At 58.5% G+C, this 26,085-nt stretch overlaps 1 protein-coding gene across 1 annotated transcript; it reads right to left on the bottom strand.

Moving 5' to 3' along the window:
- Positions 1-5,145: 5,145 nt before the first annotated feature.
- NR5A1 (nuclear receptor subfamily 5 group A member 1) lies at positions 5,146-25,616 on the bottom strand. Its single transcript, XM_060013305.1, has 6 exons — positions 25,515-25,616; positions 25,231-25,372; positions 22,555-23,180; positions 14,926-15,045; positions 12,884-13,031; positions 5,146-5,393 (listed from the first exon to the last, which is right to left on the bottom strand). Exons 1-6 carry the CDS (start codon positions 25,614-25,616, stop codon positions 5,146-5,148), a joined length of 1,386 nt encoding a protein of 461 aa, XP_059869288.1.
- Between the last annotated feature and the right edge of the window lie 469 nt (positions 25,617-26,085).

The raw sequence follows: 26,085 nt of genomic DNA, 5'->3' as shown, positions 1-26,085 counted from the left end.
ATGGGTGCGTTGCTAAGGCCGCTCGTAGCAACGGAGCCGCTTCTACCTCGGCCTCGGAGGAACACCCAACCCGTCCCGCCCTCCGATGCCCTAGCCGCCCCACCCCCCCCGCCCCACCAGGCGACCCACTCAGGTGGCCCTAGCAAGAAGAGCGGGGGAGTGAAGGCTGCCGGCTGTGTGTCCCTCACGGGCCTGCCCCTGCCCCTCCCTCCAGAAAGTCCATGGCGCCCCCCAACTCCCCACCACCCCCATCCCCGGCATTGCAGGTGTTCTCCGGATGGAGAAACTGAGGCTCAGAGAGGGAGACTGCCAGGGTCACCCAGGCCAGAATCCCACCCAAGGTCTTCCCTTAGCCCCAGTTCCCAGCCCCGTCCCCATATTGGGAGGGTGGGCCCCCATCTTGGTTCTCTGCCAGCCCAGCCCAAAGGGTGTACTTTCCTCCCAGGTTTCTAGAGACATTACATGGGAACTTTCCTCCAAGCTCTACCTGGGGACCTCTGAAAGGCCCAACTGGGGGCCCCGGAGGGACAGACGCAGCATCTAGACCACTACCCACTCCCAGGGGCCTCAGCCTCTCTCTCCTTCCAATGGAGGCCCTGGCCCTGGTGCTCCCGCTTACACTGCCAGGTCCCACAGCTCTGTCCTCAGCTTCCTGCCTGTGACTGTCCCTCCCCTCTGTCCCTCCCCTCCTGCCCTGAAGTTCTGACAGCCCCGTGATGTCTCTGATAATAAATGGTACTGTAGTGACCTTTCCTTCTCTGGAGGTCACCCTGGCCTGCGGAGGGGGACAGGATGCCAGTCTCCCTGGGAGGAGGGAGGTACAAGGGAAGCTGCCACTTTGGCTTTGGGACTCAGGACAGACCCAGCTTCACCATCAGGGCAGGTGCAGCCAACACTTACTAGCACCTGCTGTGTACCTGGCTGGTGCTAAGCCTTGTACTGCCTTAGAGCTGCAGGTCCTTACCTCAGCCCTGAGACCACCATCACCTCTATCGTACAGAAAAGAAAACTGAGGCTCAGAGAAGGTCTCCACGTCTCATACCTGGGTCTCCCCGGCTGGGTAACATAGAGGTCGGGGGTGGCAGTCGCTGTGAGTGGGAGCCACCCAGGCAGACTGCTCGGAGGAGGCACCAGGGCAGGTGGACCGGCTTCAGGTCTGACGTGTCATGCTGCGAGAGGACCCCAACTCAGAATCTGGCTATGGGACCAGGTCCTGGCACCACTGATTCTGTGGCCTCGAGCAAGATTCTTCTCTGAGTGCTGGTCTCCTCTTGGGTAGAGCCGGTTGCAGAGCTAAGGTGAGCAGCAGTGGTGATGTGTCAGGGCTTGGCACCAGGATGGGCCCCAAGGTAGGGGCCAGGCGAAGGAGAGGCCCAGGGGCTGGGACTTAGGGTGCAGAGGCTGTTAACACCGTCCTGCTAAACTCAGCCTGGCTCCAGTGCTGCCAGAGGACGTGGCACAGCTGAGGAGCGTCAGAGCAGCCTCCCTGGGGGGAGGGAGGAGCGGTATAGCCACTCCAGATGCAGGTGAGTGGAGGTGGGGCAGGGCTGCATGAGAAGAAGCCCAGAGACCCATGAAGGTGCAAGCTGCTCGCAGATCCCTCTACGGCCTCGGGGTCACTTTCACCCTGGGCCCCACCTGCACTGAGTCTGGGACAAAATCTACCTGGGGTGTAGCTAGCCCACCACACAGCACAGGGGTCTGGGTATTTCATTCTGGGCATGGGGGCTGCCGTTGAACTTCTGGAAGCCCAGTCCATCGTCTGCAGAATGGGGGGCATCTGGCCCACCCCGCAGGTGACATGAGGCTGTCCTGTGTATTAGTCCAAGTGCCCGGCACACACAGGCACTCGGGAAAAGTCAGCTGTTGCCAGAGGAGGGTGTGCAGGGGACCGTGCGCACAGTGGAGGCGAGTTTAAGGCCTTGAAGGCCCCAGGCAGCGAGAAAAGACAGCAGGCCTCCGTGGGGAGGAGCGTAGTTCCTGCCTGCTCGGGGAAGACGCAGCGGTACCCCCGGGGAGGAGTGGCAGGCTGGGCACCACTGCTGAGGCTCACCCACCGGGGTGCTCGGCCCCGGCAGGTTAGGCAAAGCCCGCCGCCCGCTACTGTGGGGCAGGAGTGGAGGGACCGGGGCCTGGAGGGGCAGCAGGAAGGTGGCACTGAACTGGGCTGGGCACTTGGCGGTCCCTACTCTCTGCACCTGCAGTGTCCTCTGACTCCTTCCCCTCCCCACCAGAGGGCCCCTGCCTCCTCCCAGACTAATCATATGGGCGTGGGGGGGGGGGGTGGCGGGTGGGCCTGTGGTCAGGGTTGGGGACCAAGGAGTCCTTTCCAGTCTCCCCACCCCCTGCTCCATACACTCCCTCCCCCTCAACACACTGTCTTCACTCTTCAGCCAAAATAACTCCTCTTAGGTCCCCAAACACTGCTGGTTGACACCCCTCCATCCCTCTGCTCACACTGCTGCCTCTGCCTGGACTGACCCCAACTCTTATCTAGCTGGTGAACCCCTGGGCATCCTTCAAAACCCAGTTTGGATGACACGTCAGCTATGAAGACTTCCTGTCCCCCCAGGAGCAGAATCAATCACTTCCTTATCTTGTGCAGTTACATGATGCACCACATCAGATAACAATCTGATTAAGGTAATGTCCTCCTACAAGACTGAACAGTCTCCAGGGGCAGGAACCAGGGTGTCTGCTTCTGGAGCTGCCAGAGGGAAAGGGAGGCTTTGTCCCTTTGCCTAAGCCGCTGCCAAGCTGTGTGCCTGGCACACAGCTTTTTCTAATTTGAACAGAGGAGCAGGGGTGGCTCTGGAGATAAACCAGTCACGTTGGTCAAGGCGTGTCAGGAGGATGGAAGTTTGCATCATGGTTGGCCCTTCTCAGTGGGTGACCTTGGACAGGACACTTCACCTTAGTTTCCTCATCTGTAATCTGGGGCCGCCACCTACCAAAGCGGCTGCGAAGAGCAGATGGGACAAGACCAGTGGACAAGGCAGGCGACGTCCTGGAAGGGCACCTGGAGCAGAGGAAGCAGTCCTCAGAGTTGGCTGTGCTCACTGCTGCCACCAAGCAAGTGAGAGGGGCCAGGCCTGGGGCCTGTGGGTGTGCCACCGGGGGACAGAGAGGAAAGGGCCAGTGCCCTGAAGTCAGGTGGATCCGGGTTTGAATCTGCCCAGCAGATGGCCGACTAAGGGCCCTTGCCAAGTGCCTCCTCTGGATTATAACCCCTGCCTCACAGGCTACTGCAGGGACAGTGAAGTGATGGATGGCACACAGTAGATGCTCATTAAATGACTGTTCCCTTCTGCCCAAGACGGCAGCTGAGATGCACGCCAGGGTGGCAGTGAGGCTGAGTGCCCAGAAAGCCCAAGTATCTCCCAGGCCTCCCAGGGTTGGCAGGGCCCCAGGGATGAGGTGGGGCCCAAGGGCCCCCCAGCAGTGCCTGGTATCCCCCGCCTTGGCCCTCACACCCCATCCTGCCCACCCCCCCCGAGTTTGGAACCGAAAGTTACCTAGGTGTTGCCTTCGTCCCATTCGGCGCTCGGCCCCGCCCTAGACAGCCCAAACCCACTTAGGAGGCTCTCCTTGGGCCCTAGAATGTAGATAGGCAAAGGTAGCTGGAAACTAACTGCAAAATTTATTCCAGGGCTGCGGGCACTGTGGGGGCCTTAAGGGCACTTCTCATTTGGGGGCTGGGAGTCGCCAGCCTGGCCAGGGGTACATGTTTCAGGGGGGAGGACCGAGACAGGGTGGTCGAAGGCGGGGGCGGGGATGCCCAGTCATCTCCAGCTGGGCGAGCTCAGCGCAAGCTGCAACCGCAACGTGAAAGCAGGACAGACAGTTGGATGCCCAGCCCGGCGACAGAGGACAGCTGAGGCCCCTCCCCTGTGTCTGGCCCTGGAGAGTGTCTTTCAGGACATAGGACAGGAGTTGAGGCCCAGCTTCAAGGGTGTACAGTAAGGAACCCAATGGGAAGGGCCAGTGAAAGACGGCTCATCAGCAATGTCCCTGATCCGGAGACCCATACATCCTCCCCACGATCCCCCGGATTCCCACCCACAGACTCTGAGGCCCCCGCAGGCCAGGCTGCTGTTCCTCTAGTGGGCTGGGGTGGGGGTGGGGGTGGGGGGCAAGCTCTCCTCTGGATTGGAGTTAGGGCTCAGAAATAACGACCCAGCACCACCCATGGGGTACTTGGTATGAGGGTGTTTGGGAAGAATCCATGGGCTGGTCTTGGTGCTAATCCCCAGTCCCAGCCTCAGACCTCAGATCTGTCCCCTGCCCCTCCACATACACACCTTTCAAGGAGTATCTAAATTAAGAAACAAATTAAACGAAAACAAACAAACAAAAAACTTCTTGACTACAGCTTTGCAGATAAATACCAGCCTGGAGGGCCAACCGTGGGTGGGGCTAGAACGTTGATTGTGCCAAACTTCTCCTCTGCCGGGAGAGGGTTAGAAAGATGATTGCAGCAAAATTCTTTGCAGATAACATGTCAAAATTCTCCCCTGCAGACGTCAGATGGGATAGAAGGTTTAGGGAGGAGGTCTTTGGGTCCTAACCAGTCTCCCAGTGTCCTCTAGGGCCCAACAGTCCCTTGCCTAATTTTGCAAACTCTGTTATCCCTAGTTTACAAAACGGAGGGCTTCCCTCCTGGTCTCTGGGAGGGAGTCCTGGAGATCCTCTTCTCCCCGCCCCCCTCCCCCACCCCACCCGAGTTGATGTCCGCTCAACTTCTCTCTGCCTCTGTTTCCAGGAGAGGGGGAAGGGATGACCTCTGACTCAAGGGACATTGAGGCCCACCAGGGAAGCTGAACCTCCTCCCTGGGCCTGTGCACCAGACTCCAGGACAGACAGCTGGGAGCAGGGGGAGGGAGGGAGTGGTAGCAGCCACCTCCCTGGGGCACTCTGAGTGGCCGGCAAGTGCCAGTGGTTAGTGGAGACCCCCCACCTCAGCCAGGCCCTGCCCACCTTCACCCACCTTCCCAAACGCAGGGCTTCAGAGAGCTCAGGGGCAGGGGCCTACATGGTGGGGTCCTGGGTCAGCATAATCAAATAAGCCATCTGGAGACCACAGGGGTGCTGCGGCCCCTCCCCCGGCCCCGGCCCCCCTTCCCCCACCCCGTCACTGGACCAAGCTCAGGTCTGCTTGGCCTGCAGCATCTCGATGAGCAGGTTGTTTCGGGGCATCTCGTTGCCCAGGTGCTTGTGGTACAGGTATTCCTTGGCCTGCATGCTCAGCGCCCGCACCTCCACCAGGCACAGCAGCAGCTGCTGGAACTTGTCTCCGCAGTGCGGGTAGTGGCACAGGGTGTAATCGAGCAGGGCGGCATTGGCCTTCTCCTGAGCGTCCTTCACCAGGCTGTGGTTATTCAGGAACTTCACATCTGCAAAGGGAGGAGCCGTTCACCAGCCCCATCACATCATCAACACCGTCACTGGCATCAGCAACGCCAACATCCCTATGATCACCAAAGACACGGGCACGGCCACCATCGACAGTGAACCACAATCTCCCTGTCACCACCATGAACACTGCCACCAGCATCAGTCGCCGATACCAGCATCCCTGGTTTTCACACACATGGTCCCTGCTGCCATCAACAATCAAACCACCGTCATTCCCGTCACCACCATGATCACCATCACCATCACCACCTTGGTTGAACACCGCCATCAGCGGCAGTCACTGACACTAGCAGGCCTGCGGTTATCACACACACGGCCACCATGACCACCCAGCCGCAAGCTCCTGTCACCACCACTGCTGCCATCGTCATCGACCCCACCGCCATCACCAAGCCTCACCAGGTGTATCCCTGGACACGTTATTTAACCTCTTAATTTCTTCATCTGCAAAACAGGGTGGCAGTAGTGCCTACTTCACAAGATTGTTGTGAGAATTAAGGGAGTTGAGATGTAGAGAGTGCGCAGAAGAACAGTGTCCAGCACTTCATAAGACTCAGTGTGTTAGTGTTATTATTACTCCTACTCTCACCGTGTCCAGGAACAACACCATCCCCAGCCCCATGGTCAAAACCATCCTGTTGCCATCATCCTCGGGGTAGGCGCCATCAGCATCGCCACTCCGCCACCATCATCACTATCCCCCATCAGCACCATCGCCAGAGAGGCGCACTGTGAGTGGAGGGGTCCCATCCCCCATGCTAGAGTGTGACAGGCACTCCTTTGGTCCATGCTCTGACCAATCAAGAGGCTCTGGTACCCCAAGGAAATTTTCTCACGGGGCGGTGGACGTTCACTGCAACAATATTTACGGTGATGGGGAGGTGGGCTGGATGGCCAGGTGGCGGCTGCCTCCCCGGGAGCCCAGTGCAGTAGAGACAGAAGTAACGGAGCAGACACAGTACTGAGCAAATGGACGGACTTTTAAAAGCATGGGGTTGAGTGGGAAAAAAAACAAAAAATAGGATAAAAAACAAAAAAAGGGAGATCCAGAATGAGACCTATAAGGTAAAGCCACCTACTTAAATTAAAAACACTAGCGCACAAAGCGTGCACCTTGCGTTAAGAACAGAGACAAACAAGAAGAACCGAGTTAAACGTAAAGGGGACGGTTGGTGATGGGAGGGAGAGGCAGGTGGGTGGCTCTGCGTGGACCAGTGATCATTTGTACCAGGCACAGAGGAGTGTGATGAATGCATCCCCTGTCCTGGAGGTCCAGTGAAGAAATAAAAATTAAGTGTCTTTAGCGTGAAGTGGATGGTGGTTCAAATCCCAGCCCCACCATTTAGAATCGGTGGCCTGTGCCCTGTCCTCTCCTGACCTGAAGGCCTTCCTCCTCTGCGAAAGGGGCCGTGCCCACCTTGCAGCGGGGGGAGCTCGGGTGCCAGGGCACTGCACAGGTGCCTGGCCCCCAGGGGTGCCCGTGGAGGGCCAGTTTCCTGTCACGGGAGTCCTCATCGCTGCTTGCAGGCTTTTTTCAGCTCCTGGGCAGCATCTCCAGCTGGTGCCCTGCCGAGGGGCTGAAAGTCAGCAGGAATCCACAGAACCTGTCCCCATCCCCCGCTCCGAGCCCCGCCAGGCCTGGGATGCATCATCCAGCGATTCAGAAGATGGTCGTCCATCCACTTCCCCTGCGTTCCCATCACCCCCAGCCCTGCTGCTGCGGGGGAGTCCGGAGCCCAGCATGCACAGCCCTTGGCCCTTCTAATCCCTCTTAACACCCACTGCGCCAGGAGGGCTGGACGCTCCTGGCAACCCTGATCCCCAGCCGCCCCCAGCATGCCCGCCGAGGCCTGTGTTGTCCAAAGTCGGATTTAGGGAAACCCAAGCTGGACCCAGGGCGTATGGCAGGATCTGGGCCTCCCCCCATCCTCGTCCCCATCCCCCTCACCACATTCAGTAAGTGAGCCAGGGTCATATTCTTCCTGGCCTCCGCAGGATCACCATTAGCCCACAAGGCACCTTGTGCCAATTAGAAAGAAGGTCCCCCATGTCCACAGAAAGACAGCTTGGTGAGGGGCATGCAGGCTGGATTTCAGCCTCTACCTTTCCCCTGTCTAGGTGCCCTTGTTTAGTAAACAACCTGTCCAACTGTACATAGCAGCCCTGTTCCCTAGCCTGGCCCTCTCCAAATAAACTCAAAGGTCATGGGAAATCTCCCCACCTAACTAGCGTCTCCTGGGGGCAAGAGGTCCTTAACTGGCCCCATCCCTTTCCCAATCTCTTTCCAACCCAATCTACCTTCAGTCCCCACCATCCCCAGGGCAGTTCTCCTACTTGTCTTCTGACAATTTACAATAGGAGGCTGGGGGTCCAGAGAAGGGTAGGGACCAGCTCAAGGCCACACAGCAGTAAAGGGGCCCAGAAGAAACAGCTGAGGGTGCGGGGAGGACTGGATAAGATGCTGCAGTAGAGGCAGGAGTGGGAGGGGGCTGGGGAGGACCAACCAGAGCCTCGGCTTTACCAGGATTTACTGTTCCCAGCAGCAGTGTGACAGGGACAGCAGGGCGGAGTGCAGGGTGGGGAGGTACAGAACAAGGACAGCTTTCAGGGACACCCCCCTCCTAGCAGCTCTACGGGTCCTGCAGCTCTCGGGAGGCTGGAGACCCCCACTGCCCCCACAAGGTGGGCTACAGGGCTGGGGGCGGGAAGCACGGTCACTAATTGAGCCCTGGCCACTACAGTACAAGGCAGGAGAGCTGTTTCCGCCGCACCTGCTGCACCTTCCCCGCCCCCGCCCCCGCCATCACTTAATCCCCACAGACACCCAGGCAGGCAGGAAAGGGCGTCTTCCATGCACAGCGACAGTGGGGCAGGCCTGGAGCACACAGCAGATACCAGAGCCGGGATTCAAACCCAGATCTCTCTGGCTCCAAAGCACTATGGGCAAGCAGAGGCGGGGTCAGGCCTGGATGCGGGGTCAAGCCTGGACCCTGGTTCCTGGGGGATTAGATGACGTGATGACTTTATGTTCCATCCAACTCAGGAGTCCTGTCCAAGGGCCACTAAGCCTGGGGTCCTTGGTTTCCCCAGGAAGTTTACTCTGGACACCCTCTTGGAGAGGAACGTGGTCAAGTCACGCCCCTTCTCCCAGCCTGCCTCTAAAGGGACTGTCGTGAAGATTCGCTGGGATGCTGGATGTGACAGAGCCAGCATCCCTCAGGACACCACACCCTTTCTTCCTTAGACACACAAACCTGGAGACGCCCCCTTCGTGCGTCAGGGGCTCAAACCCCAGCTCCACCACCAGCTAGGTGACCCAGGGCAAGTCCCTTCCCCAGTCTGAGCCTCAGTTTCCCGTCATCTGAAAAACGGGGGCAAATTAATCCCCGCCTCTCAGGGCACCAAAGAACTGGACCTCATCTGCCCAGCTCTGGGCCTTGAGGCACCGCGGGCTGGAGCCGGGCCTGCTCAGCTCCCAGCAATCCGGGGGGTGAGAGGTAGGAGGGGGCTGGGAGATGGCAACCCCACCCCCGAGAGCAGCCCGCTAGCTCTGCGGAGCCGGGGGCCCCCAGGTTCTCAGAAAAGCCCCCTTTTCACGGTTTAATTGAATATTTGAATAATCCTTTCATTCCAGTGAGACATAAAGAATGTTGTCCCAATAGCGGTGACTCAGGCAGGCGCCCCCGCGCACAATGGCCCCTCGAGTGGGGCTGCTATTCAGGCCGCCTTTTGTTGGCACGAGCAGTGGGTAAATTGCAAACGCTTAAGGGAATGCTGCTGCCGCCGCCTCAATGCAAGTCAGAAAATCGAATGTTAGGTCAATCCATTAAGCTTCGATTAAGTCCTCTGCGGAACAATGCCAGCCGGGCCCATCTTCATAAACACCGTGATTGCCAGGAGAGAGGCACTAATTTTAATTAAACCTCCTTACCTGCCTTCGCGCCTGCCTGAGCCGGCTATTTAGACACCAAATGGCACCCTTCTGTGGAGGCAGGCAAGAAGGAGGCGCTGAGCGGGCTGAAGGGCGGAGGGGTTGGGGGACAGCCATCCCACAAGTTCAGGCTGAAGCAGCCCAGGGACGCGCTGCCCCGGGGTGATGTCCGGCATGCCAGCTAGAGGACAAGGGGCAAGTGGCCACCCCATTCTGCGCCCCAGTTCCCTTGGGGACCCAGCTCTGGTGGTCTGGGTGGGATCATGGGAGTAGCCCCCTCCCACCTTCCCGACTCTGGGCAAATCTTCCCCGTCGTCTTGCCCAAATTTATCCACTTCACCCCAGCCCCACGTCTAGCCTTTGCAGGGCTCTGGGTTGCCACCTGCCATCCTTTTCCCATGCTGCAGTTGGAAGGACCTTGCCAAAATGCAAACTTGATCATGTTTCTCCCTGCTGAAAATCCTCCCCAAGGGAAGGTTCAACGTACTGGCCTGGCATTCAAGGCCTTGCACAGCTCGGCCCCTGCCCACCTCTCCAGCCTCCTCCTCACCCTCTCCCTGCCCCACAGGTACTTCCAGACTTTCAGGATCACCCATCCCTGTGCACAGGCTCTTCCTTCAGTCTGGAACGCCCTTGCTGCTGCCTGCTTTGTTTCACCCAGAACACTCCTGCTCATACTACAAGGCCCAGCTCAGAGGCCCCTCCTCCAAGCAGACTTCCCTGATATCCTAGGCATAGTTGTCTTCTCCTCTTTGGCCCAGCCCTGATCACACTGGACTGCCCAGGCTCCTCTCCACACCTGGAACCTGTCAGCCAGCGGCCCCTGTGGCTCCCCTGGGCTCCTCTCACTGCACACCTACGAGCTCGGACAGGCCTGGGTCCCGGGTCTTCTCCCCTCACAGCCCCAATACCACTAGAGTTTCTGGCCCCCACCCTGAGGGTCACTGTCCCCAAAGACAAGGCACTGTGCCAGACACACAGTGTGCAATAAAGACAGAGAGAGACTCGTTCCTTCCTTCACTTCATTCACTAACTTGTTCATTTGCTCGTGAACTTAATGATGGCTATGGTAGAAACAATATTGATGCATACTCTGAGGGGCCAGGCCATGCACTGAACATTTTGGGGAATTTTCTCATTAAATCTCATAGCAAGTTAAAGATGATTATGATGTTCATTTTACAGATGGGGAAATAGAGGTTCAGAGAGGGGAGTGACTTGCTCAAGGGCCCACAAGCAGAGAGAGAGTCTAGATTTAGAATCCAGGTGGTCCATCGCTAGTCCCCTTTCCTAACCACTGCTCCACCCTGCCTCGCATGTGTACACACACGTGCACACTCTCACTCCTCCGTCCCACCTGCTCCAGCCTGTTCCAGCCAAGCACTGTAGACCCTCCCAGTCTCCCGGCCCCAACTGCCTCCTCTGGAAAACAGGATGAAGGTTGGCATGCAGGAGGGGCTGTGCACTCATGGTTCTGAGTACAGCCCCTTGCCTGGACCCAGAAGAGGAGGGCTGGGCTCAGCCTTGATGTCCTCCCTACACCCCATAGAAGGAGGAATCCTGGACTTATCACCTGGTGGAGGCCAAGGCTGTGCCAGGCCTGGCAGTCCCCAGCGCTGGGACTTTTGTAGGAAGAGGGGCTGAGGGCTGCAGGCATGTGCCTCAGGCCCCAGGGGGTCTGGAGAGCCAAGACGTGGTCCCTGCTCTGCAGGGGGCACCAAGATGGAGCCTTGGCCAAGCAACCTGGTGGCTGGCATCCCCACCCTCCCCAAGACCTCCTAGTGGCCTCTTGACGAAGGTCAGGTCAAGAACTGTCACCTCACAAACCACCACAGAACCCACACTACAATACAATGTGTCCCAAGCACGCCCCTCAAATCCCTCACACCTCCACAGTCACCACTCAGCCATATACAGACTGCTCACACCACATGACACATAAAATCCCACTAGCCCATAAAAGTTCACAGTCTATACATGCGCGTAAATGAAGGCACAGGCACGCACATGACCCCTGGAGCCTGCACACCCCAAACCACACACATCCGTGGCTCTGGTGAAACTGAGGTGGGGAGGAGGGTACCACTGCAGGCAGAGGAGGAAGGGGGCTTCCCCAGCTGGAGCCGGCCTGGCTCAGGTCCCTGAGGCCCCGCCAAGGGCTTCAGGCTCCTAACCGGCTGCCCGAGATTCAGCCCTCACCCCCCAGCATGCTCGACCCCTACCAACCCCTGCAGCCTTGCCGATACGCCCTCCAGCTACCAACCTGCTGCGCCAGCAGAGTCAGGAGGCCCAGCCCAGGCACCCAGTCACACGGCCACGGCCTGAACACAGGGCTTCCCCCAGTCAGTACGTCACTAATCACCCCCTCCCAGCTTGTTTTACCCGCTGCTTCCCCAGCTGCCCCCACTCTTGAGCAGGAACACCCTTGCCAGACCATGGCTGTGATGCCATCTGCCACAAAGACAGCGTCTCGATCCTGCCCCCTCCCCAGGTGACAAGGCATTCACGCCCCTCTGTTCCAACCTTCCATCCCATCTACACCTCTGCTAAAAGATTTATCCCCCCCCAGCAAACTCCTACTCATCCTCCAAGACCCTGCTCAGATGTCCTTCCAGGAAGCCTTCCGGGCAGATCCTTTGCTCCCCGTCCTGGGTTCCCCATGTCTCTGTCTCAGCCCTGATGGCACTGGCTGGAGGCCTCTCCCAGACTGGGAGCCGCCTGAGAGCAGGGAAAACCTCTGTGAACGCAGCATTGCTGGGCACAGGGAGGGCATTGGACATGCTTGCTGGGTGAAGGAGGACAAAAGGAGGCTGACCTGATGAGAGCTCAGAGGGAGGGTGGAGACCTGAGCGGCACAGGCTGGGCTGGGGTCAGGAGGGCAAAGGGAGGGAGACACCAGACACTTGGGGAGCCAGGCGAGCTGGCGGGCTAGGCTGGCCCTCTGCCCCTGCCCTGCTTTGTTTTCCTCCCTAGCACTTACCGAAATCTTCCAGGCTATACATTTTACGAATCATTTCACTAATTTATACATTTTACTAATCATATTATGCTTATTGTCTCTCTCCCCACCAGAAGGTCAGCTCCTTGAAGACAGGGATTTGGGGTCTTTTTTGAATGAGTGAATGAATGAATGAATGGGCAAAGGGGTCTGGGCCCCAAAGAGCTCAGAGTCAGAATTCAGACACCCTTAGAGCGGGGAATTAGGAAACACAGGGACCTCAGGAAGGGAGTCAGGGATCAGAAGCTCCTGAAATCATAAGGGCATTTTCTGGGGTGGCATTGGCACTTTTCTAGGCTGTCAGCTGGGAATCTACCACATCCTCAGGAGGGTTCCTTGTCCCATCAAGGGCAAGTCTTAGACATTATCCTGGCCTTCTGTCCTTCCAAACAAAGAAACTCAGGCCCAGAGAGGAAGCAGGCCCTGGGCCAGGTCCCCTTTATTCACTAAGAGAGGCCCCCATCGGAGAGCCCCACCTTAGGGTCTCCTTGCCAGCCCACCCCCCTACCCTCAGGCCAGGCCTCGCTCAGCCCACTCACCGAGGCTGAAGAGGATGAGGAACTTGAGGCAGACGAACTCCTGGCGGTCCAGCTGCAGCGCGTGCAGCTGCAGCACAAGCTCCTGCGCCCGAAGCACCAGGCTGTGAAGCAGGGAGCCTGCCTGGGCGGCCACCATGGTCAGCTCCACCTGGGTGGGCAGAGGGCAGGGGTCAGGGACACGAGGGGAGGCCGTGGTCGGAAGCTGGGGGTCAGGGGTGCCCAGCCTTGGAGCTGAGCCAGGTGGGGCGGGGGAGGCGCGGCACTTCCTCAGGCCCCTGGACCCCTCCAAGGCTCCCAGCTCTGCTCCACTGCCCTGCCCAGAGCTGAGGGCCCCCGCGCAGCAGAGCCGACACCAGGCAGGTGTGTGCAGAGGGAGAGCTGAAGGGTCCTTCATGCACAAAGAGCCGCCGCCAGGCCCAGTGGTACAAGCAGCTTTTGTGTTTTGTGTGGTGTCTGCGGTGAGCACCACGTCGCACTGGGTGGGGGGTGGGGCAGCCGTGCCTGGATCCGCGTGGATGCGGCCACATGACTGCCCGGGGCCCACACATGGACACCTGGACTACAGATGTGGCCACACCTCAGCTCACGTTCACACACATGGAGGGACACACTCACAGCCTTGTTCACCTGCTTCAGGACGTGAACACACACACACACACACACACACACACTCTTGTAGGGTCACATCACAGGGTAACACAGACACATGTCTGTGTATATGTTCCCACTGACATGGTGACCCACTTACGTGTGTGGAGATGTTTGCACAATAAAATACAGGAGCACACACACACGCACGCACGCACGCACGCACAGGACTGTCCCATAGCCTCAGAGACTTCCACCCACGTGTTGACAGGAGCTGACACTCACACCTCAGACTCTTTCACGTGCTCGCCCAGGTGGCCTCAAAGTTACACCCTTGCAACCAGCATTCTGCTGGCCCTGGATGGCCTGAGACACCCAGGTGAGAACAGAGGATGAGGACAAAGGGTTGGAGGTAGGGGGTGGGAGCAGGGCCTCAGTCTCCAATCTCTCTCCCCAGGCACCTATGAAAGCCACTCCTCCTGTATCGCCCCCCAGGCGTGATGCTCCCTCCACCAGGCTAGACCCTGGGCATCAACCTCCCTTCCCTTCTCCCTACTTCCCTCCGTTTCCTCTACACCTCCTCTCCCCTCCTTGAATTGTGCCCTCCCAGGTCCCCAGTGTTCTGAGCGGCGGGTGGCTGCCTTCATTTCCTCCTCACCCCCCATCTTGCCCCCTCCATGCACTTCCTCATATAAAACCTGGTTGTGTCCTTCCCCACTTAAAACTCTTCTGATGCTCCCTGCTTGATTCCAGGAGCCACCCCACCTGCTTCCCATCCTAGTGCCCCTAATTCCCTGCTCTAAGAGTGCCCAAATTCTGACTCTGAGCTCTTTGGGGCCCAGACCCCTTTGTCCACCCATTCAGCCAGCCAGCCAGCCAGCCAGCCAGCCAGCCATCCTTCCATCTATCATTCAGGATTTAGAACCTGCAAGGTCTTGCCCATCCCAGCCCCCAGCCACACCTCCAACCTTATCTCTCACCTCATCCCAGCCCCCACAGGGCACCTGCCCCCCCAAACCCATGTCCCAGCACACCAGCAGCCCCCGGCAGCTCAGCAGTCCTAACCTGCCTCTCTAAGCCTGGCCCGTGCTACCTCCTCTGCATGTGTGGAGGCGGGGATTGTCCCTCCACCCCGTCACTACCCGACCAGCCCTTATTTATTCTTTCACTACCCAGAGCCACCATCACGTCCTCCAAGAGCCTCCCTGACCCTCCCCACATCCCTGAGCTGCTTCCCCCAGAGCAGGGCTCCCAGGGCCTGGTTCCTCTCAAGGTCAAAGCTAGGGCTGATCAGAGGGAGGTCGGGCTGGTGGGTATCCCATGAACCTGGGGAAAGGGCTGATATTCAGTGGTGCCCAGGGCCAGCCCTGGAGAGGCCTAGGACCTCTTCTGGGCCCAGAATTCTGGAAGTGCATGGTGGGGGGTCAGGACAGAGCACAGTAGGGTCTGGTCACCTCCTGCCCAGTGACCAGCAGGATGCTGCCCTCCTTGCCATGTTGGATCTGACGGTAGATGTGGTCGAACACCAGCAGCTCACTCCAGCAGTTCTGCAGTAGTGTCATCTGGTCGGCCACCTGCAAGGAAGAGGCACACAGGAGTCCAGGGTCCAGCCACGGTCCAGCTGGGGACCGTCCCCTCGCCCCTCCTCCTCCCAGCTCTGAGTTCAGCAGCTCAACTGGGTATGTGACCTGGGCAAGCTGCCCAACCTCTGTGTCCAGTTTACCCATGTGTCTTCTTCATCAAAGTGTGGCAGGGGTCTAGCGAAATAATAAGAGGGTCCAACAGAGGTGCTCAGGCCCCGGCTCTGCCTCTCACAAGTTGTATGACCTTAAGCAAGTTCTGTAACCTTTCTGGGCCTCAGTTTTCTCATCTGGAGAGTGGCCAAAGTATTAGAAGGCGGTCTGGCACATATTAAGCCCTCAATAAATGTTACAGAATAATGTCCACAGAAGTGCTTTGTGAAGGATTCCTTTAAATGCAAGGAAAGATTAGTATTAATTTTTCCTTGTGCCCATTTGTCCTGTGGTCACATCTCTAGCAGCCTGAATCGCTCAAGAAGGAGCCATGTAGAGAAAACAGAGGGCTTCCTCGCAGTCTTGTGCAGAGCTCTGAAGTTCATGGGAAGAGAGGAGGTCCGGCCCAGGGAATGAGCAGGTGGCTGGCAACAGTCTACATCAGAAGCAGGAATAGAAGGGCACACGGGGCCGATTCTGAATCCCCAGGCTGCACTGAGGGGCGCTCAGTGTGAGGGCAGGGCCTATCCTCCAGTCTGGGGGATCGCCACATTCTAGCATGGCAAGAGTAGACCCTCATGACAATGACGAGTGGGACTCAGGACCATGGGATGCCCGAGCCAGAAGGGCCCTTAGGGATCTCCTGGCCTAAACTCCTATTTGCAGATGAATAATCTGCCACCCAGTGAGGGTAAGGGACTCTCCTGGGGTCCCAGAGAGGCAGAGCCAGGCCAGGGTCATGGCTGGCATTCTCGGTCCACAACTCTCCATAGTGACAAATACTGAACACTTCTGGGTGTTCAGAACTGCGCTGGGTGCAGCGTGTCATCCTAGGAGGATACAGTGCAGACTCCAGTCCCTTTCAGCATCCGTGGCTCATCAGCCAGCTGCCATTGACCCAACGGGCACCCCCCAGGCACCTTCCTGGGCCATGCCCTACAGTGAATGCAAATCACGATAGCTAACAGTCACTGCGCTGCAGCTCCACAAGCCTTCGTAGTTGATACTAATGTTATCCCCAATCCATGGAGAGAGGACACTGAGCTCAGAGAGGTCAAGTAACTTACCCAAGGTCACACAGCTCTGTCTAGTTCATCTCTGCTCTTGGCACTAGGTGTGCAGGAAGATCCACCCTTGCCACCCTAGAGTTCACGGCAGGCTCACTGCCTCACCCATGAAGCTCTCCCCATCCTCTGGACGTGGCACCTGCAACATCTGATGACGCCATTCATGCCTCTGTCTTCCCTGACACCTGTGGGCTCTGGGAGGAACAACCCCCAACCTGGAGACCAGAGTAGCCCAGGCAGCCCCTGGCCTGAAAAGGAAGTGGCCCAGGTCTAACCAACAGCTCTCTCTTCTCGGGGGCTAGAAGCATCCCCGCTCCCCTCTGCTCTGCTCCTCTCCTGGGAGTGTCCCTGGGGCCTGTTCTCAGACAGACAAAGGGAGAGAAAAGTGGATAAACAGCAAAGTGAGCCGCTGGACACACAGTCAGGCTTCCTCCAGGCCTCGCCTGCTCAGCCCTTCCCCAGCCTGTGTGGCTGAGAACAAGAGGAAGGGTCTGTCTCTATCCTGCTCTGAGTCCCCAGCCTCCCACCCTCCCCTCCTCCCCTCCCCTCCGTGTCAAGAACCCATACCTCCCCCTCCATCTCCCAGCAGAAGGTCCATCCTAGAGCCCCATTACTGTCAGAACAGGAAGCACAGCCAGGGGGACCCGAGGCTCAGCCACAGGTAGCCCTGGATGGGAGGGGCCGGGAGAGACTGAGAACCGGGCAAGGACGCACCGCAAGCAAAGACACCTCGCCTTATCGCCTTATCATGCCTCAGGAAGTGGCTGGTCCCCAGAGAGCCTCCCCATCACAGCTTCCAATGAGGGAGGCAAGGCTCAGTGAGCGCCTAGACCAGGCCCTGTTCCCAGCACGCCCGGGACTCCTCACCCCTGCCCACTACGGATAAGGAAGCAGAGGCTCCCCTCAGGTAACCGCAAGGAGCTGGGCTCTGCACAGACCACCCGCCTGGGCTGCTCTTCTTGGGGGGCAGGGGGGCTGGCACTCCTGGAGCTCCAGCAGGAGGTGCCTGGTCCGGGAGTCGCGCTGGCCCACTGGGAGGGGGTCTTGGGGAGGGTGGGGATGCCAGTCGCACTGGGAGAGGGAGGACGTGCAGGGTTGGGTTCTGCTCCCCACCTATTGGGGCCCTAGGGAGCAGACACCCTTGTGCCTGAATTAAAGGAACAGGGGGTGGGGAGGTGGAAGCGCAAGAGATAAGGGGGAGAATTAGGAGATAAGCTGACTGAGCTTTGGGCAGAAAGCAGAAGGGGTCACAGTGACCCGGCTGGCCAAGCCCTGGGAGCAAACTCTGTACCCAGACCTCAGACCCCGGGAGTGGGGGCAGCCCTGCCCACGGGGCTGATAGGGGTGCAGGGCAGAGAGGTGCACTACGGTGGCTGGGCTTTGGTGCCCTGTGCCCTCTGATTCCCGCTGAGCCACACACCCTCTCCGGCCCTGATTTCCTATTCTGAGAAATGGAAAAAAATAAATCCTCCCTCTTTTGGTTAGAGAAAATATATGAGCACAGCGGTGTCAGTCGTGAAGGGTTCTGGGAACCCATGGTCAGCTATTCTGGGGACTCTGTCCTGGCCTGGGTTCCCCTCCCCACCAGCCAAGCAATCGTGCTTCCAGACTCTTTACTAGTTCTTCCCCTAGATGGACACATAAAGACACCAAACTCCAAACACTCCCCACACAGATGAACACACACACACACACACACACACACACACACACACACATACACACACACACACACACACACACACATACACACACACACACACACACACACACACACACACACTCCCCTTTTTATTTAAAAGAAAACCAGAGGGCCCTAGCTGCCAGCCCCTCTCCATGGGAAAGCAGGTGGCTAAGAGGCTCACTTAACCAAAGAGGGTTGGTTTTCACCTTCCGTGGGCTTTTCCCTAAGCAAAAGGTTCTTCCTCTACCCTCAGTCCACCCTGCTACCCCGGGAACAAGGACATGTGCAGTCCCGGCCCTGGGGTGCCTCATCAGCCTGGCCTGTCTGCTGGGCCCACCAGCCGCCCACCCCTCCTGCCGGTCTGCCACAAATCTTCCTGGAGCCTTGACACTTTGCAGCCTGCCTCGGAGATGGGGTATTTATGCGTGCCGAGATGACCTCCTTCCCAGCAGGCCTCCCTCCGGAGCCCCCTGGGGTCTGATCAGTCTGGCGGTCGAAGGCCAGTGGGCTCTGTAATTCTCCAGTGGCTGACAAGCCGCGGGCTGGCCACGGCGCTCTCCCGGCTGAGAGGTTGGCGGGCTGTCATTTGTCAGTCCGGGACTGACAGAGTTACTGCCACTTAAATGAAACCGTATATCTAAGCAGTTAAATCTGTTGCCAATCGGGGGCCTCGGAGCTGGATGTCAAGGGTGAACTGATGTCAAGATGGGTCATTAGGCACTCTTGGCCCTCGCCTCCACCTCCCTGATTCCTATCCTGCATCCTCCCAGCTGTCCTTCCCGGGGACTGTCCAGAGAGGCTGCCTGCCTGGGCCTACACCCTGCCCCCACGGAGCAGTATGTACAGGTGAGTATCTGCTACCTTACAGGTATGAAGCTGCTTTGGAAGCCCAGGGCAAGGTGGGCCCCCATCTTCTCCCAGAGCTCTAGTGCTCAGAGGAGTGTGGACACGATGTATCTTTTCTCCTTCTTCCTGGCCAGGCCTGTCTACCACCTGCAAGGTTAGATTCAATGGTACCCCGGCAGAGGGGCCCAGCGAGGGAGGGAGCCACTGCCCCCACTCACTGAACACTTTCTGGGCGCTGCACCCTGTGCTAAATTCTTTACCTAGCTCACTAAGCCCTTCCAACAACCCTATGAGGTGGCTACTATCTCAACTCCCCCTTTTTTACAGATAGGGACAACTGAGGCCCAGAGGAGTAAAGTCACTTGCCCAAACTCACGCACCAGATAAGTGGCAGATAATGGAACTTGAACGTGGGCCTCTCTGATTCTGGTATATGTTACTAACCTCTGTACCACGTCAGATCTAACACACCGTGATTGCATGAGGTGGATAAATGGAGACAGAGGGACTTCCCTGGCGGTCCAGTGGTTAAGGCTCTGCACTTCCACTGCAGGGGGCACAGGTGTGATCCCTGGTCAGGGAACTAGGATCCCACATGCCACACGGCCTGCCCCACCTCCCCCAAAAAAACTGGAGGCAGAGGGACATCCAAGCTGGGAAAGAGGCTGGAGGAGGACAACCCCAAAAGGGCATCTGGAGCCCCAGTATCAGCTCAGCAAAGACCCCAGTCTTTCCCCTGGACAGCAAGACATCATCAGTGTCACAGAGGCCTGAGCAAGCCTCTGGGGAGAGCTCAGGCTCTGTGGTGGGAGTCTGCCCTTCCCAGGCAGGCTGTCCATCACCCACTGCCAAAGGACCTACTCCTGGTCCAAGCTCTGCTTCTGACCCTGCCTACCTCTCCAGCCCTGCCTCATAGGACCACGTGGGACTCCCTGACACATGGTACCTTTTCACACTTCTGGGTCTTCTGCTGTCCCCTTTCCCGGAATGCCCTTAACCTTCTCAGACTGCTTTCTGGAGAGGTGCAGATCAAAGAAACCTTCCCCGACTTTCTAACACAGAGCCATTTACTCTCCTGCTGGCGTCCCTTGGCCCCTTTCTACTGCTGTCAGAGCCCCAGGCATCCTGTGTTGGCATTACCTATGTGCATGTCTGTCTCTTCCTCTAGCCTGGCAACCTCCTGGGTCCAATTCATTTCAGTGTCCCTATGCACAGGCCAAGGGCTGCCCCACTCTCAGAGCTAGGGACCCCCCTCTGCTGTCTGCTGTGTCCTGCCCGGAGGTGAGGAATGAATGGTCAGTCAAAAGAGAGAACAAGGGGCTTCCCTGGTGGTGCAGTGGTTGAGAGTCCGCCTGCCGATGCAGGGGACGCAGGTTCGTGCCCCGGTCTGGGAGGATCCCACATGCCGTGAAGCGGCTGGGCCCGTGAGCCATGGCTGCTGAGCCTGCGCGTCCGGAGCCTGTGCTCCGTGGCGGGAGAGGCCATGGCAGTGAGAGGCCCGTGTACCGCAAAAAAAAAAAAAAAAAAAAAGAGAGAGAACAGGGACTTCCCTGGTGGCACAGTGAATAGGACTCCACGCTCCCAACACAGGGGGCCCGGGTTCAATCCCTGGTCAGGGAACTAGATCCTACATGCACGCCACAACTAAGAGTTCACATGCCACAACTAAAGAGCCCACGTGCTGCAGCTAAGGAGCCCACCTGCTGCAACTACGACCTGCTGTAACCAAATAAATAAATATTTTTTTTAAAAGACAGAGAACAGTCACTCAGCTCCCCTCACACTTTTCTGCTTCCCTACCTCTGGCTTTGCAAATAGACATCAGCCCAGGGCTTATCGGACCAGTGGGAAAGAAGCTCCACACGGCTGATGAGAGGCCTCCTAAGGGCTGGGCTGGTACTTATCTGCAAGACTCCTTTACAGAGGCTGGTAACGATGGTTCACATTCCTGGGCTTGATTCAGAGATTCTGGGAAGGGGAAGCAGGAAGGTTTGGACCACAGAGAAACCAGAAGCAGGAAAAAACACTCAGCTAAGCTTGGACGAAAGCCCTTCCCATCCTGCGTGAAAAACCCCGAGAGACCAGGAAGGCGGTCAGAGGAAGTGCCCTGCCCCTGGATCCAGGATTCTGGAAGGCCAAGAATGCTCTGCTCCTCTTCCCCTCTGCACCGGGGGCTCAAGGGAAGCCTGGAGGGAAAGCTGGCAACCAACCGAAGGGTCTTGGGATCCTCCTCCCCGACCAGGGCCTCCAGCCACGAGTGGAAGGCAGATGGGATTGTTTGAGGCCCTGCCTCTTGTTCTACCCATGAGGTCAGCCTAGAGAGGGGGCAGGGGTGAGAAGTCCCACCCCATGACAGACAGCCGGCACATCCCCAGACCTCAGCCACGACAGGCCCCCCACAGTAGAAGCAGAAGGCATTACAGCCAATGCTTGGTTGCTCTGAGCCGCAGAGCAACCCAGGCGCCCAGCTCCACGATACCTCGAGGGTTCACAGTGCCCAGGCTTCATATTATCCCCCCTGACCCCCATGCCCAGCCCAGCCCCTGCAGACAGTACCCCTGGCCCATCCGGCCACATGCCCCTGGAGGAATCCCAGGCCTGAGTGGCGTCAGCACTGACAATGCTGCTCAAGGCTGCAGTGGCCCCAGCAGGGAGGGCAACAGGCCCTGCTGTTTACAGCCAGTCCCAGAACAGCCAAGGGGACTGACCTGGGAAAGGCAAACATCAATAGGCCTGAACTAAAGGCCTATCATGTCTCCGTCTAGGCCAGGGAGGATGGGCTTGGCCAGGCTTGGGGGAGGGGGGCCTCTGAAGTTGGCAGAAACCCTGATCATAGGGAGCCAGGGCACTAGAGGGGCAGCTCCCAGTCTTCGGGTGCTTCAAACCACTAGGCAGGGTGATTGGGAAGTTCTTCCTTGTCTGGCCTTAGTTTCTCCTGCTGCTTTCCTGCTGACTTTAGTCGCAGGTACCTCAACCCAGGGCAATGGAATGGAAGGCCTTGCAGCCGAGGCATTTGGAAGATGAGGGGCGGGCCCTGCAATCCCCCACTTACCCTCCCACCTAGCACTCCCTGCACACACAGACACACACATTTACACGTGGGACTAACCATCGTGCATGAGAGATGCAGGGACAGTAAGATCTTTCACCTTAGCTGGGAGGGAGAAGCGTCCCAAACTCTGAGATACTAAGACCCCTTCTGTGATATCTGAGGCTAGCAGGGAGTGGTGTCCTCTCCAAATGAGAGGACAGGATGGCTTGGACCCTCTTCCTGACATTGGGCTGGGGCAACCAGAGACAGCCTCCCAAGGACTGAGCTAGTCCTTTGCGAGAGCCCAGGGTCTCAGAGAAAGAAAGATAAATGTTGACAGAGACTCAGACTGGGAGAGAAAGAGACAAAGATTGAACGGACTAGAGAGAGACAGGGAAGCAGAGAGATAGCACACCAGGGAGAGAGACAACAGAAAGAGACAGAGGCAGAGGTAAAAGAACCAGAGGCCGTGAGAGATAGACACTCAGGGAACAGAGAAGTAGAAAGAGGGAGGGGTGCGTGAGGAGGTGGGACAGGGACAAGGAAGGCTGTGATGGACCAGAAACACTCCTCATGTCCCCAGGGTGGCCTCCCTGTCCCCAGATATGGCCTGAAGCCAGTGGGCAGGAGAGCCCCACCCAAGGGGTGGCCAAGACTGAGACTTGGTCAGCTGAGGGGACACCCCAGAACCAGCGGCCAGCCAGGTGGGAGGAGGGACTCACCTCCAGCTCCTTGAAGACCATGCACCTGCGTGCCCAGTCCACGATGGAGATGAAGGTCTGGTCAGCCATCCTGCACAGGAGGCTGAAGGGTGCAGGCTGGTCGGGGCGCCCTTTGGCCGGTTCCTGCAGGCAGCCCACGATGCGCGCCCGTACCTGGTCCTCGTCTGGCTCCAGCTGCAGCAGCTGCAGGATGAGCTCGGGCACACCAGGCCCTCCAGAGTAGGGCTCTGGGTAGCCGTAGTGCAGCCCGGGCTGTGGGGGGCTGCCGTAGGGCTCCGGGTACTCAGACTTGATGGCGCGGCCAGGGAAGGCAGGATAGAGGTAGCCAGCCAGTGGCCCATGGGCGCTGGGCACAGCCATAGGCAGCGCTGGGGCCCCAAAGTCGCCCAGTGGCCCAGCAGGTGGACCAGAGGCCAGGCCCTTGGGCTCAGGTGCATGCAGGCCAGGGGGCAGCATGTAGTCCGGCGGGGGAGGGGGCGGCGGTGGCACCCCCATTGGGGGGCCTGTCTCCAGCTTGAAGCCATTGGCTCGAATCTGTGCCTTCTTCTGTTGCTTCAGGGCCCGGTCCCGCTTGTACATGGGCCCAAACTTGTTCCGGCCGCCCCGCATGCGGTCAGCGCGCACGGCTGTGGGCAGAGGCAGAGGGGCAGGCTCACCGCCTCCAGGCCACCCGCCATACCACCCCACTCACAGTTCTTCCCCAAACCGATCCGACTGGGTCACTCTCCAGCTCAATACCTCTCATGGCTCCTCCAGTGCCCTTAACCTGGCGTTCAGAGGAAGTCAATCTCCCTAACGCAGCGTTCAAGGCCCTGTTCACCTCTCCATCATGCCCCCCCCCCCCTCACGAGACCCTGTGTTCTTTCCACTCCACCTTACTATCTCTCTGCTCCTCTGCTTGGCACTTCCTCCACCCTGCCTTTGGTATTCCTTCTGCCTCAAACCCTTTCCTTCTCTCATGCCTAAAGTGTTCCTGGATTCACCCAGGCAGCAGCCACTGTTCTTGCCCCGGATGTCCTGTCTCTTGCCCACTCTCGTCCTGCTGAGTGCTATCGTACCATGGACCCAGGCTGAGAGCTTCTGGGGGTTCAGCAGTGGGTTCAGGTGCCCAGCATAGGGTCTGAGATGGTGACAGGAAGTGGGCTCTGGTCAGCCTTGTTCACAGGTGGGTCCCCAGTGTCCAGCTGCTTCTTGACTGACTGCCTGACTCTGTTGAAGCCCTGTTGCAAAATGACTCGGGTTTCTGCTGCTGCCTTCAAATCTGAAGCTGAGTTTAGGGCTGACTGGGGCTCTATGCTGGTGGGAAGGGACCTCCCTTGCTGACCAGATGTCCCTCCACCTGGCCAAGAATGTGTCACCAGCCGGACCCAACAGGTGTGTCTCTGCAGCCGAAGTGTGGCCCCAGCCCCTGCTCAGACAGGACCCCACCCTGGGCTCCAGGAGAAGGGAGAGAGGAGGAGGGAGAGGGCGGTGCTCAGCAAGGGATGTGTCTCCGGGGCCCAGGCAGCCAATCTTCCTGCCATGGGGGTGGGCAGCCCTGCTCCACTCCCTCAGGCCCCGCGAGGGGTTTCTGCAGCTCACAACAACCAGTTCTTCTGAGTCCCTCAGGACCTGGTGCTGGGCACATGGCCTCTTGGGACAGGACAGGATATCCCCCTTCCATCAGGGGCCCTTCCTCTAGGTGACAGGACTTGTGGCCTGCAGCTCTCAGAGCCACCAGGGGCCTTCTACTTTGTTTAAAAACTTTAACCAACAGCTGCCTGCTCGGCACACAGCCCGGCTGGGGCCAGCGGGGTGGAAACCTATGACTGTCCACCCTCAAAGAGTTTGAGTTTTTCCTGCTAAAACGTTTTTCCTCCCCTCCAGACAGAGAGCTTGTGGTGGGGGTGGGGAGACAAGGATGGGCCTGGGTTCTCTGGGGGCGATTGCTCTCCATTACCCAGCCCTCTAGGGCCTGGCTAAGAACCTGCTGAGTGAATAACTGAGTGAATCTTGTGGATGGATGGACAGATGAACAGATGGGTGGTCTGAGTGAGTGCAGGCTGCACAGTGATGCTGGACAGATAATAACATAAATAAGAATAACAGTAATAGCTAACCTGTTGAGCATTTTCTACGTTCCAGGCCCATGCTAGGAGCTTTTCATACAATTCTCTCACTAACTCAAGGAGGAAGGCACTACTCTTAGGTCCATCTTTCAGATGGGGAGTCTGCAGCTCAGAGAGGTTAAGGAACTTGCCCAAAGTCACCCAGCCCGTAAGTGGTGGCACTGGGACTTGAACTCCAGTAAAGGCATTGAAAACCTTGGCTCTGGCTTGTATGAGATGTCAGTGGGGGTGTGACAGAACTCCTGGCAGAGGGAGGAGCTCTGTGGGGCTCTGCCCTGTGCTGCCCTGCCTGCAAGGGCTGGGGAGAGGGTCATCTCTCTGGGATTCACTTTTAGATACTTCTCAAGCCATCCCAGGCTGGTCCTGCATGCATCCCTTCACCCAGACCGACATCAGTTCTCACCCCTCCCCCATAGAGATCAGGGCCCTAATGTCACATGAGGGGCTAATCGCCTGGCCCCAGAAACTTTGAGAAGACCTATGGTACCCTCCCCTCACCCCTTCTCCCACCCCCACCCCCTGCCCCCTCGCCATCAGAGGTCAGGGGTAGGAGGCGCAGCGTGCGCACCTTCCAGGCGCATCCCCACTGTCAGGCACTTCTGGAAGCGGCAGAAGGGACAGCGCTTGCGCTGCGTCTTGTCGATCTTGCAGCTCTGGCTCTCGGTGCACGTGTAGTGCTTGTTGTTCTGCACCGTGCGCTTGAAGAAGCCCTGGGGGAGAGGGGAGTCAGCGCAGGAGGGGACAGGCCCCGTCTCCCCTTCCCTGCACTTCCCAGCAGGGTTTTCCGCCGCTTCCCGCCGGCTGCTCGCCAGCCTTCCACGCCGGTCCCTTGCCGGCCAGCTGCCCGCTCACCTTGCAACTCTCGCATGTGAGCAGCCCGTAGTGGTAGCCGGACACCTTGTCCCCACAGACGGGGCACAGCTCGTCCAGGTCCTCGTCGTACGAATAGTCCATGCCCGCGGCGTCCGCCTGTGGAGGGAGGAGAGGCTCATCGCGGGCGGGACTGCGACTGGCAGCGCCGCGGACCTGGGTCCGGCGTGTCCTGCACCACCGCGGCCGCGCGCCCCAGGGTGCCTTCCGCAGCGCCCAGTGGTCGAGGGCGCCCGTTGCAGGCCACCCATTAGAGCGCCCTGAGCAGCACGCAGCACGTGTGCCTGGAGCAGCTCCCCTGCCGGGCCCTTGCTGACCCAGTCCCCACACTTCTGCCCCGTGTGCTCCCCAACCCTCCCAGGGGCTCCTCCTGAGCGGCCCCCCGCCGCGTCCGATCTGGGACTCTCGGATTAAATGCGCTTTGATCCGGATTCGTTCGTTTGAGAACAAAACCCCGATTCTGAGAAAACGAGATTGTCTCGCCCGCCGGGGAGATGCCAACGAACCCGGTCGGAGTGGGACCCAAGCGTTCTGGGGATCGGACAGGGACGAG

Source organism: Delphinus delphis, chromosome 6 (genome assembly GCF_949987515.2).
Source record: "Delphinus delphis chromosome 6, mDelDel1.2, whole genome shotgun sequence".
Classification (NCBI taxonomy): domain Eukaryota; kingdom Metazoa; phylum Chordata; class Mammalia; order Artiodactyla; family Delphinidae; genus Delphinus; species Delphinus delphis.
The sequence above is the reverse complement of the archived record's forward strand: the minus strand, read 5'-3'. Positions and strand labels throughout refer to the sequence as shown.

Excerpts from the sequence above, each read along its gene's own strand:
- NR5A1 (XM_060013305.1), bottom strand. The coding sequence starts at position 25,616 with ATGGACTATTCGTACGACGAGGACCTGGACGAGCTGTGCCCCGTCTGT. Across the intron at positions 13,032-14,925 it reads TGCTGGTCACTGGGCAGGAG|GTGGAGCTGACCATGGTGGC; the intron begins GTGACCAGACCC and ends CTGCCCACCCAG. Across the intron at positions 5,394-12,883 it reads CCTCATCCTCTTCAGCCTCG|ATGTGAAGTTCCTGAATAAC; the intron begins GTGAGTGGGCTG and ends CTCCCTTTGCAG.